This window comes from Staurois parvus, unplaced genomic scaffold (genome assembly GCF_062004578.1).
Source record: "Staurois parvus isolate SC_StPar_1 unplaced genomic scaffold, SC_StPar_1.0 ptg000397l, whole genome shotgun sequence".
In the NCBI taxonomy this organism is placed as follows: domain Eukaryota; kingdom Metazoa; phylum Chordata; class Amphibia; order Anura; family Ranidae; genus Staurois; species Staurois parvus.
The window spans coordinates 604,964-618,366 of record NW_028318193.1 but is presented as its reverse complement, the minus strand read 5'-3'; the positions used below and the strand labels follow the sequence as shown (position 1 = coordinate 618,366).

General features: G+C 36.5%; 1 protein-coding gene across 50 annotated transcripts in view; it reads left to right on the top strand.

Annotated features, from left to right (window-relative positions):
• Positions 1–13,403, top strand: part of TRDN (triadin) — a 974,263-nt gene that overhangs the window by 632,675 nt on the left and 328,185 nt on the right. For 49 of the 50 annotated variants that reach the window (XM_089686429.1, XM_089686384.1, XM_089686382.1 and 46 more), the window contains 5 exons: positions 2,641–2,685; positions 4,143–4,184; positions 4,409–4,450; positions 4,893–4,940; positions 11,638–11,679. In XM_089686429.1, the coding sequence (XP_089542555.1) occupies positions 2,641–2,685; positions 4,143–4,184; positions 4,409–4,450; positions 4,893–4,940; positions 11,638–11,679 (219 nt within the window). The remainder of the gene's footprint in view (positions 1–2,640; positions 2,686–4,142; positions 4,185–4,408; positions 4,451–4,892; positions 4,941–11,637; positions 11,680–13,403) is intronic. The other variant, XM_089686405.1, reaches the window with a different exon arrangement.

Sequence of the window (13,403 nt, the reverse complement as noted above, 5' to 3'; positions counted from 1 at the left end):
CTGTTTCTGCAAAATGTATAAAAATGTAGTGCTATTCTCCAAACAGAGATAAATGATTCTGGCCAGGTTTCTGTAAACCTAAAAAGAGGAATAAGTAAACACATAGACATATGCTAGGGAGGTATAAATTTCCATTACCTTGTTACGCAGGCCTTTTGACAGTTCTTTCTTGTTCCTCATGGCTCAGTATCTAGCCTGCTCAGTGCATCCATGTGAGACAAACTCATTACTATTTACACATAGACATGAATTGCAATTTAAAAAGCCACAGATGTGGGAAATTAACCTGTAATTGCCATTTTAACCTCTGTATGTCACCTTGTGTGTCTGTACCAAGGTCAAACATTCCAGGGTATATAAACTTTTGATCAGGGCCATTTGGGTGATTTATGATTTCATTATGATTTAAAAAGGATCCAAACAACTATGTGATAATAAATGGCTTCAATTGATCACTATCCTTATTTCAATATCAATGCCAACATTTCACAATTTCTGCCAGGGTATGCAAACATTTGAGCACAACTATATTTTCAGCACTTACAATTCAAGTTTAATTCTCATCCAATTTAGTCCTTGTAAAATACACAGTACAAATCAAATAAAGGATCTAGTTATCTTAAACTAGATAATACAGAAAAAAGAAAAATAAGGAATAAAAACACAATATAAAACAACAAAAAGCTGCATTTAAAAAAAAAAACAAACCAACACAATCATGCACTAGAAAAATATAAAAAGTAGGATTTTACTTTGTCAATGATTGGGTGATTGAAGTCAGCACAGCTTCAAATTATTCACTAAGGTAAGTGAATTTTCAATTTGCAAAGGGATTTTTCTCTTAGCTGAATACATGAGGTGAAGTTGTGCTGGCCTCAGTTAAAATTAATATGCGCAAAGATCTTGTTCTCTGAAATTTCACTTTGCAATGCGAACATACTCTACCTCAACCAATGCATCAGAAATGTTCAATTTTATTCCAGTACTTTCCAAAAATTATCCTAGGGGATTATAAAATATTGATTGATTTAATAACAAAGTAGAGACTGCCTATTTTGCAAAGAGAAATGTTCTCTGTGCTTAGTGAAAGATGTAATGTTAGTTAAAAAACAAGATGTTTGCTTGCATGTGATTTGATAGTTGAAGTGGAGACAACTTTACCATATTCAATTTGTAAAGTTACTATTCATCTTGCTTTTCCTTCAGATGGATTATAATGAAGCTAAGTCAAAGGGTTCTAAATTGTTATCTTACAATTATGATATATTACCTCAGAATTGTCAGTTTTTTTCAGTCAGGTCTTCCTTACATTATAAATTAACCCAATTAAATGTAAACATATTGTAGTTAAGTGAAAAATACTGTCAGCTTTATTAACTTAAGTATGTAGTTTAATTACTCTGGTTGAGTGTTTGTTTTAGTCACTTTTTATTCTCAGTAATTAAAGAATCAGAATTTACCTCCAGTAACTTACACTTTCAATGATTTATCGTTCACATTTTCTTGCATACTGGTGGTCAGAAACCATTAGTTCAGTATTGCAATGATCATGTCAGATCTTTCGGTGTTTTTGCACAGTTTCAGAGATCTCTTTTACATTATATAATGTTGTTTAATGATATAAGTGAATGCACTATATATTATTACAATGTGTGCTGTAAGGGAGGGGGTAGAATGAAGCAAAGCTGATTAGAAGCAAGAACTGCAGAGGAAGATAACAAATACTGAGTAATGAAATTAATGTATAAGTTAGTATGCCTTGCTAAGAATGAGGAAAGAGATTACATAATATGTTTTGCTTTGAGTAATTTCCACTTAGAGCAAATTGTGGTTATATAACTTTACATTGTGAAATGTTTTTGGTGGCATTTTTAAAAAAGTACATTTATGCAACACTATCAGAAGCCAGTTTTTAGTGCCTTCTGCAATTTTAATCATCTAACGGATTTTGCCGTATTTAACTCACTCATTCACAGTAGAATTAGTTAGTTAGTCTGGCTGAAAAAAAGACAAAAGTCTATCCAGTTCAACCATAAAAAAAAAGTTGTAATCCTACACCCACAGTTGATCCAGAGGAAGGCAAAAAAACCCCAGCAAAGCATGATCCAATTTGCTCCTGCAGGGGAAAAAATTCCTTCCTGATCCCCCGAGAGGCAATCAGATATTCCCTGGATCAGCTTTGCCTATAAATGTTAGTAAACAGTTATATTCTGTAATACCAAGAAATAATTCAGGCCTTTTTTAAAGCGATCCACTGAGCTGGCCAGAACCAACTCTTGAGGGAGTCTATTCCACATTTTCAGAGCTCTTACTGTGAAGAAACCTTTCCATATTTGGAGATTACATTTCTTTTCCTCCAGACATAAAGAGTGCCCCTTTGTCCTCTGAGATGACCTAAGGGTAAATAGCTCTACACCGAGTTCACTATATACAGCCACTGATGTATTTATACATATCGATCATATCCCCCCTTAATCTCCTCTTCTCAAGAGAGAATAAATTCAGTTCCTTTAATCTTTCCTCATAGCTGAGCTCCTCCATGCCTCTTATCAGTTTGGTTGCCCTTCTCTGTACTTTCTCCAGTTCCCCACTGACTGAATGCTGTTTTCAAAGCTCGCTTACAACATTTTTTCTCTGCAGAGTCCCCAGTTAAGAAAGAAGAAAAAGCAGCAGAGCAAAAGAAAGGTACACATGTAGTCTTACATGACGCAGTTGACAAAAGAGTCACTTGTAACGGGTAAGACAGAAGGGCAGAGCAGAAGGGTAGTTGCATAGGAAATGAAGCTTCATAACTGGGTTGAGTTACAGTATATGGGTTTATTTAATAAGGTGGTACAAAGTGTAGTGATGATATGCAATGTGCATGAAACATGGTAACTAATCAGATCCATCTAATAGTATGTTTAGTAATAGCGTCATTTCAATTTCAGTGGGTCTTCTAGTTAACACATTGCCACCAATGAAATTTGAGCTGCCATTTCCTTTTTTGTTTGTGAGGTAGCTAAGAATATAAAATATATTAAAGTGGGCCTGTCAGTTAAAATATGAGTCCAGACCTTTGTACAAAGTAAGTCACTGACTAAGCACTGGAACTAGCAAGCAGGATGGGAATTAAATTGTTTTAAATTCAAGTAAAGTAGTACAGTCAGGATTAGGATGACATCCCTGGAGCCTTTGTTTAAAAAGCCATTTTGCTGTGGGTGGTTACACCATGGAGAAAGGGGTGAAGGGAAGACTTTTATCCAATGAGCTAGCAAATACAAAACAATAACAATGTTTTTCCACTCCTCTTTTGGTGGTTATAGACAATGAGCAACAAAAAACAAGTTGAGGATAAAGTACTGCTCTTACACTTCAAAGACTGCTAGAGACATTCCACTCTTTTAACTCCTGACAAGGGAGTGTAAAGTTTCCAATGTGGAGTCCAATTTTTTTTCTCGGAGACAATTTTCTATTTGTTGCCCTTCATGGGGAAAATGTAAGATTCTCTAACATCATTCCTAAGAGAAAATAGCCTTAATAGCATTTTACCAGAGGTGGATAAGAAAGTATTCCTAAATCATACTAGATAACATTTCTTTAAAGGCAGACTACAGACTACAGACTAACCTCTTCCATAAAACAGGCCATCCAGGCAATACTAAGCAGCATTCATGTAACCCTTTTTTTTACTACCAGAAATCAATTATGGAAGTGATTTAGTGATCACTGAATTACTACATAATATCCTTCACAACTTACCTGATGGATCAGCAGTGGCATGTATTGAGTTAGCAGAAGCCACCACTGACTACCTGCCTGCATATCTACAATTATCTCCTTACAGTTTTGAAGCTGTGAGTCTTGCCTGTTTTTTTTTATCATGGAATATAAAACACAGCTTTGTAAATCTAAGGCTTCACTGGATTGAAATAAAATGTAATTTTTGTTGAATAAAAGCCTCACTGTGAAGTATCCAGTCTTAATATGAACAGTTACAGAAAAATACCACTTAGGATTGTGCAACACTTGAAGTAACAGACCACTGTGACTACACACCCACTAGGAACTACATATTCACTCTAGCAAAGTAACCTATATTGCATGTATCATAACAGTAAGTTAGAATAATTTTTCTCACTCATTACAAACTATTTTTGCAGCAACCCCAGTGAAAAAGCCAGAGCCTGCAGAACCAAAGAAAGGTAACAATGAATACTATTTTATTTGTAAAGTTTGGGAATCTGTTACATATCAAGAATAAGGGTCTGAGTTACAAAAAAGTTTTTTTTTGTTTTTTTTTTTACCTATGGGCTATAATGATTTCTTGTTCATAAATATATAATAAAATAAATAAAACATAAGCTTTACAAACAATGTATTTTTTTTTAAATAGAAATTTTAATGTATTAATTCCTATGTTTTTCAGAGACCCAAGTAAAAGAACATAAGCCGACAGAGGCAAAGAGAGGTAATAATATAAACTAGTAAATTTTGACAACAATATTATGATTTATAACAGCTATTACATTTGTAGCTATAAAAAAGGATGGAATGTAAAATACTATAACTGTAATTTGTTTTATTCAGAAGCACTCCTATTTATGTTGCCTATATTAACTGAATTGTGTACATGTGAGAGGATTCAGGTAACCCAGTGCAAGTTCAGAAAGTACTGTATATGGGGCGTCTTCCAGACTTGTGGACCCAGGAACAACTATACTACACTCAAAATATTAAGGAAACCTTTTAAGCCAGCTATGCAGTGTGTCAGTGTTCCTGAATCCCAAGAATGGAAGACAACCTGTTTGTCCTGAGTTCTGTTTTAAGATACAGTAAGTGCATAATATTAAGTTAGGCTTTGAAGGAAATAAACTCTAAAATAGAGTACATTATACATATTTATTTTTCAGAGAAACAAGAGCAAAAACAAGAAAGAGAGCCTAAAGAACCGCAGAAAGGTAGATACATCAATGCACCATCACCTTGAAATAATGCAGCCATGCAGAGCCAAAGTAGCTATTCATGTTTCCTTGAATGCAAGCATGTCAAATGCAATGCTTTTTACCACATGCACTTCATTGTTGCTTTATGTTGTAAATAAACCTGTTATTTTCAAACCGAATGGTGTTTTGCTTCATTATATGGCACCACTTTTTAATGACATTATGTACTGAAATGTGAAGAAAGTATGCTTTCTTTATAATCCCATTGTATTTCTCTGTTGTACACATGCAGTATATAGCTATATTCTGTCCATTGCACAGCTAAAGCTCTCAGAAGGGAATATAAGTATATTGTTTCAGCTACAGCCTTCGTGGGACAGCATGATCTCACTCCATGGTTCCAGTGTGGATACTGGGGCAACAGTGTAGTAATGCAGATACTGCAAGCCTGCATTCCTTTCCCAGTGCTTATACTAACATATGTACTGTATGTCTTGATTTGAGAGTGGGGCTTACAGAAAGAGAAAAGCTTTACACCTGTGGAAGGTATGTTATATGCTGCCTTGATCTAAACTTTAGATTGAAAAAATTCTGCTTTACTACAAAAATGGTATGAAATTCAAAACATGCCAGGTAGAAATATTGTACCAAAAAAAAGCAAAGGGATCTGTAAAAAATATGAATTCCAAGCATGTTTTTTTTTTTAGCAAGCTTTGTCTGTTGGCAATAGGAGATATTACTAGAGTTTAAAGACATAAGATTAATAATGCACTAAAAGTGATCCTAAAATGTTCACCCAACTGGATAAACTAATTTTAGTGGTAAACTGCAAGAATATAGTTTGCTTCTTGGAAGTGGTGGTGACTCTAGCCACGGGAGAAATACTGTGAAAGATCAACTCCATCTCCTGTCATTTACCTGTTAATTTTTTTTTATTCCATAAAAGTTTATTAGTGAGATACAGAATGGTACAGGAAATATGAATCGGATATCAGGCGTTTGACAAAGCATAAAACAAGAAACAGGAAAAAATGGAATGAAATGCAACACTGTGAGTAAAATTAACACGTCGGGTCACGACAAGGATAGGCCTGTAACACTCAGGTGATATTCTAAAGCGCTATAGAGGATTGAGGCGTCGTACCTCCATCAAATATATGTCAATGTGTAAGTCTGTACAGGGAGGGAGGATATATTCAAAACATATGTAAAAGTTATTATTACAATCGTAAGATGATAGAGATATCGGAATGCAAGTGTGAATTGTCATGAGAACCGCTAATGAAAATAAGGGGGGTATGCTAGCCACCTGCCAAATGTTCCTGTAATGAATAACCGAAATATATATATATATATATAGGAACCTGTAAGAGAAGGAAGAAAAGAGAAGAAAAGTTGGGAGTAGGGGAAAGACAAAAAAAGGGGGGGCAGAGAGGGGAAGGGAGCAGTGGGAGGGGATGAGGTATGGGAGGTAGAAACTTGTGGATTTTGTGTCATCGTCAGTACAGTAGGTCAAAAATAGATGAGCCTATGCTCTAGACTATCACCAGTGTCAAGCAGTCGGGTGTAGAGCACCGAAGGGAGGGCGTTGCCATCCAGTCCATGGAGGGTAAAGGAATATCACCAGCAGTAGGGCTAAGTTAGATCAGATGTCTTGACCCATGAGGGATCGGTATGTGGGAGTGGTTAGAAAGTGGGTCCAGCAGGCCCATACATGAGAGTATTTGGTCGGCATATCAAGTGCAGTCGCAATCAGTTCTTCCGTTTCCACCATTTTGCCCACACGCATGAGCCAGACGCATATGGAGGGGGGGCGGGTGGAGCCCCATAGGACAGGGAGACAGAGTCTGGATTTGAAATACTGACTCTTGGGAAGGGGGGAATGGTGAAGCAGGAGCTGGGCTGAAGAGAGATCTATGGTCAAGGTGGTCACTAACACCACCAGCCGATGGACCTCCTGCCAGAATGGTTGAATAAACGGACAAGACCACCAGATGTGGAGAAAAGATCCATCTAGTGTCCCACATCTCCAACAGTTGTTGGGAACGGAGGGATTGAAACGATGAATTCTGGAGGGAGTTCGGTACCATCTAGAGGCCAGTTTATAGCCGTTTTCCTGCGTTGAAACATTGATAGAGCATTTATGAGAGTACATAAATATTTGGTCCCAATCCGAATCCGACAAATCAGCCTCTAGGTCTCTGTTCCACGCATGGCAGGAGGGAAGAGAATTTTAGGTTTTGCCCTCCACTAGGAGAGGGTAAATCTCCAAGATCAAATGTTTCCGTGGTTCGGCTTTAGAGCATAGAGATTCAAAAGGAGTAAGAGGGAGAGCCCAGTTATGGAGGGATTTATGCAAAAGCAGGAAGTGTCTATTATGGAAATAGGCCCAGAAGGGAAATTCGCAGATATTCATGCTGTCCAGCAGATTCTGTAGAGATTTCACCTTACCTTTGTGAAGGAAGTGTTTTACTACGATCTGGTCATACGGCCAATGTTTGGATAGAAAGTCTTTGTGCATGCCAGGGGGAAAGTCTGGGTTAAGGCGAATGGAAGTCAAGAGATTAGGTGAGTCAGAGATGGATGCAGATTTACATGCCGAGCAAAAAATTCTTAACGTGGGCCCCACCAGAGGGTGGGATAGGAGAACTTAAGGCGTATGCTTCAGCAGTAGCCATGGGATCGATGCCAGGGGTGAGGGTGAGAAGGCATTTTCTAAATAGACCCAATCTCTGGAGGTGGTGTGGATGTGCCAGTCGACTATGCGGGAAAGATGACATGCCCAATAGTAGCGGTGTAGGTCAGGGAGTCCAATTCCCCCTCCAAGTTTAGGAAGGGTTAGCTGAGAAAAAGCAATACGCAGACGCTTGTGGTTCCATAAGAATAGTGAACATAATTTCTTACAAGAGGCAAAAAATGCAAGAGGTAGCTGAATTGGCAAGGTTTGAAAGAGATAGAGAAGGCGAGGGAGTATATTCATTTTAATTATCGCTGCCCTTCCAAACCATGAGAAGCAAGGGCGGTGCCACTTGTTGAGATCTTCTTGTATGGCTCGAAGAACAAGAAGGAAATTTTTGGCATAAAGGTTGTCGATATTACGTGTAAGCTGTATGCCAAGATAGGGAAGGGCTTCTCTTTCCCACTGAAATGGGAAATGGGACTTACAGAAAGAAACTAGTTCAGTGGGAAGGGTTATATTAAGGGCAAAAGACTTGGAAAAGTTGATTTTGAGATTTGACAGAAAACGAAAGAAAGCAAAATCTTTCAGTAGATTCGGTAAAGTGGTGAGAGGATCAGCCAAAAATAGGATAATATTGTCCACATAAGCAGCGAGTTTATATTCTTTGTCTGCTATCTTGATCCCCTTAATATTGGGGTTGGCGCAAATTTTTTCATAAAAGAGGCTCAAGGGATATGACAAACAGGAGCTGGGAAAGGGGGCATCCTTGACGAGTTCCATTTCCTAGGCGGAAAGAGTTTGACAGATGTCCATTAACCCGTACACGGGCTGTAGGGCCTGAATATAGGGTCATTATGAAGTTCAGCATCTTCTCACCCAGACCTAATGCCATTACCTGTTAATTTATGTTTAAATGATAGGACTTAACAAAGAGATATGTAGAACTGAAAGCAGTGTTAATCCTAAAAACAAAAATTAAATATATCACAGCATATATATATATATATATATATATATACTGCATTAGTTTACTTTTAGACCTTCTTTCTTGTATTATAATTATTGTTTTTCGACTTCTTTAACAGATCATGCTTTTCAGAAAAAGTGGTAGTTAGATATTTAAGCCAATCCATTTAACACTGAAAGGGGTGCTTCTAATGATCAGATTATATTCATTTATTTAAAAAAAAATTATCCTAAAAGAAAAGAAAATGTTGATGTAAGTACATAAAAATTGAAGTTTGGCTTTGTTTGTTAGTCAAGTCCATTTAAATTTGCTAGTGCATCCAACCCTACCCTCTTCCCAGATTGACACAGTTGCTGTCCAAGGGTGGCTCAATTAGTCCTTCATCCAAAAAATAAAATAGGGGAAAAGAAAACAAATGCAAGGATTGACAAGCTACAATATATGTATTGTGAAGGGTTTTTTGGCTATTGACACTTTTATCAAAATTTATGGAGAACAGGCGGCCCTGCACATAGTCTGAGCCTATGATCTTCCCCCAGCACAATAGTGCACAGGTAGTAAAATGCACCAGTAGTTGCCTGTACTTTACTAGTAATTTTAGTTTATAGATTTTGACATTAATGATGAATATAAATGTGCATAGATCATTGGCTGGTCCTTGGATTTGCTTACTGCAGAGCAAACACAGATTAGGTGGGACTATCTAAAGTAGCAGCATTAGTTTTGCTATGCTGACCCAACAGTTTATAAGTGCATGCACATTATACATCGGTGCACACAAGCCAAAAAAGTCACCCATAATGTGTTATAATTGGAGTAATTTTATTGCTTCTTTTGGCTGCACCATATTTTACTTAAAAGTGGAAAAATGTAGAAAAATATATTAGTATAGAATTTTTTTACACAGAATTTTGAATACAGCGTTGTAGACAATGAAGAATACTTGATAGATCTGTGAGTAATCAGTAAACTGAAACAGACTATAAGATATTTTAAATTGTATTTCAGCAGCACTAATATGACTAGTATGGCAAGCATTCCTCCATTTCTAAATTAAATTACTATACTTTAAAACTGTTCCTTTAATGTAGGTAGCTAACAAAATTTGCTGCTCTGAGAACTCATTAAGCATCAGTTATAAGTACTACATACTGTGTGCACAGTAATAAATGTTATATCTGTAATAAAATGCCTTTCCTATTCAAGTTGTCCACCTTTTCAAATTACTGTGTATAAAATACAAACTACTGCCTATTGGTATGGATTACTGAGAGAAATAGTTCACTCATGCCATTCCTATTTTTTTCCTTTGTTAAGCTGGTATTATTTTAAGCTGCTGTTCCCAGAGAATGTATACTTTTTAATGTTCCAGTCTTATTCTGAAATCTAGACCCACGTGACATTTGCAGCTTTTGGAGGTGTCCGTAGAATTTTCTAATCGATATAGTTTTTTTTTTCTATAAAAGCTGAAATCTGAAAGGTTTAGGGAAGGAGTTATGAAGGATATTATATGCAAATTTTAAAAATAATGATCCTTTTGTTTCTCAGTGATAAACTGGTACCTCTAAGAATTTTTCAGCAACACTTACTTTTTTGGTCAGTGTATTTACTGACATTTTCTTTCTTCTTGATTTGAACTTTTTGACCCAAGAGAAACTTTAAGGATCAAGGTGGCACACTTTTCTGCTATTGAAGAAATGGCACTTAGAAACAATGCCTGATCCAAGTTGAAGACATTCCGTTAACATCTTGGCAAATATCAGTTATAGTATACTTCTTCACTGTTGCTTTATGGAAATTAATTTAAAGGGGGTTATATACCATGCAAGCACTGACTTCCAGAATATATGACACAGCTTCTCTAAAATGTTTGGTGTGTGATACAGTAATTGTATCACTTACAAACAAAGCAATTACTAATATTCTTATAAAAATGTGTTTATGATTTCAACTTTCTCATGCAAAGAGGCAACATGTACTAGCCCTCAATTGCAAAATGTGTAACATTAAGGATTTGCATAAAACTTATGACATATCAGACACTGTGCCTTTTTTTAAATAGTTAAACCACTTAATTTAAAATTTTTATTCTTGACATGTTTCATCCAAGTGCTTCAGACTAAGGACATTTTCTTTTCTTTTGACTCTGAATATCCTGCATGAATCAGGTACACATAGCTTTATCAGACAGGTTTTCATCTGCAGTCTGCAAATATTTTACTTTCATAAAGTTTCATGTTTTCTAGGTCATTTAATTCCCAAATTTTGGCTTCAACACCTATCATTTTCAATTTTGAAATTCCATTAGTCCTAGTCCTTTAAGACCTTTAGTCAGATCATCATGATTTTAATTTGTACAGTATGTCTAAATATTTTTTTTGCTCTGCATGCATTTTAATGTTCTGGCTTCGAACAATTTGTCATAAGTAGAAAATGTGTTGCTCAGTAGTCATATATTATATTTTATCTTAATTGACAGTATATTTAGAATAGCTGAAGAAAAGTATGACAGATAAATTTTTATAGGTTGCTCTAGTCAGAACTTTAAAAAAAATTCTATTGTGGGTACAACATTATTTATATGAACTGTCTATAAATGTATGCTGTACAGCTGTAATCAATAGTCCTAGTTAGAATTATTATTGCTCTTGTAGCATAATTTCCAAATTGCTCTTGCTGCAAGGTATTGTACATATAAATAAGCAATGTTACCTAGCCTGATACCAAGTAAAACAAATGATAAAAGATGATTGGGTCAAATGAATTCTATTTTTAGTATTTTCCTGTCAAATCCAAGCAGTATTTTATTTAGACATGTGTTACTTCATAGCAGATCATAGCTGTCATTTGGTAAGGACACTTAGTAGGCCCAGATAGGAGGCCATTAAAAAATAGAGGTTGGTTCTTTACTCATTGTTAACATATATCTGAAGTAATTAATTTTATCTCTCACTTAAAACGACATTGGTATTTAAAGATGTGTTATTACATATTGCTTCTCATATGTTTCTCTTACGTTTGTTTTTTTGTTTTATTATAAAATGTAATTAACACTTCTTTTCCAGAGACCCCAATTAGAAAACTTGAAGCCACAGAGCCAAAAAAAGGTAAATTTATCTGTTAAGAAAAAAGCTATCTAAATATACCTGGGTAAAAGTGATGATAATTTATTAAAAACTAAAAAATGATTAGTTAAAACTGTGCTATACTGTGATTTTACCTTATCCCCTCCAGCAAAAAGATCAGCCATTGTGCATATGTTGTAATTATTGAAAAATAAAGCATCAAAGCACCTTTCCTGTTAGAAAAATAGAAGGAAGGTGACATCTATCTTCTCATTGGGAATCAATACATGTTCTGATTGCTGAAATATGGCATTTCTCTCTGCTTGGTATCTTATTGTGAATTCATGCCCTAAATCACTGCCAAAACAGAATTCTCAGTAGGATATTCTTTATATAAAACTAAAAGAAATGTCCATTGCAGAATAGGTAAGGATGAGTATATTATAAGCAATGCTAAAGTATTAGCTGCAAGTATGTGCAAGAGAGAAGTGCAGAGAGTATGACAGCGGGCATATTTCACAGGAGAGGGGTACAGAAGTTATGACTGTAGACAGCATATGTAGGAAAGCGAATTGTGTAGGGCAAGACAGTAGGCAGTACAGTAAACTATTTTGCTCAGAACACATGAGGGCCATGCACATTGGGTTTTATAGAGGAGGAGGAATCAAGGTCAAAATCAGTGCTTAGGAAATAGGCCATACTATACATGTGCTGGAACTGGTACAAAAGGGGTAAATGTTCATACATGAAGGCAAGTAACTGAGGGATTACTGATCATACCCTGTAGAGTCATCACTAGTTAATACACATGTTCTTGAAGCTAATAACTGGAGAGAAAATGAACATACACTAAAAACAGGTCAATAAGGGGGTTAATGCACATAAGCTAAGGATGGGGAAGGATTCTGTGGGGCTTCTCACTAATGGGTCAATGCATATACAATAGTTTATTGGTGTTAAAATTGGATGGAAAACTCTGGATATTGGAGTGTGTGTGTGTGTGCAAGGGGAAGAACACGCCCGACTGCAGGACATTTCCTGGACTTCCCCCATCCTCTGGAACTCCCTACCCCAATCCATCAGACTGTCACCTACCCTCCTCACCTTCAGGCGCACCCTGAAAACCCATTTCTTCAGGGAAGCCTACCCCACCCTCACCTAACAACCGATCTCCTCCACTCCTCCTACCACTCCATCCCCCACAGCCACTTCCTCCTGTACCACTATCCCCTCCCTCCTAGATTGTAAGCTCAAAAGAGCAGGGCCCTTGAACCCTTCGCGTATTGTATTGTACTGTATTGTCTCATGTTCTGTCCCCCTCGCTAATGTACAGCGCTGAGCAAACCCATTGGCGCTATATAAACACTGTATAATAATAATGGGGAAAAGACAAAAATGTGTCCTACACTAGACTTACAAACAGGCACTACAGAATCTCACATACAATTCCTCCTCCCCTCCTTTTCCAAAATAAGTAGTGAAAAATGAAAAGTGCAAAAAATGTAGGATGTATGCAGGAAAGTAAACCTTGGGAGAGAAATACAAATGTTACCAGTGCTGTCTTTTTTTTCTTGTCTGGCAGTTATGCTGCCCCTCTGACATCACTTGGAACAAGTATGTAAATAAAGAAAACAAGGCAAAAGACTTTATCTATATACTTGTACTGGATAATTGTCCTAATTATTGAAACCAGAGGGTCAATTTGGCAGCTAGGCCAAAACATTAAAAAAAGAGAGGGATTTTCTGTGCTTCTCTGATGACAGCTT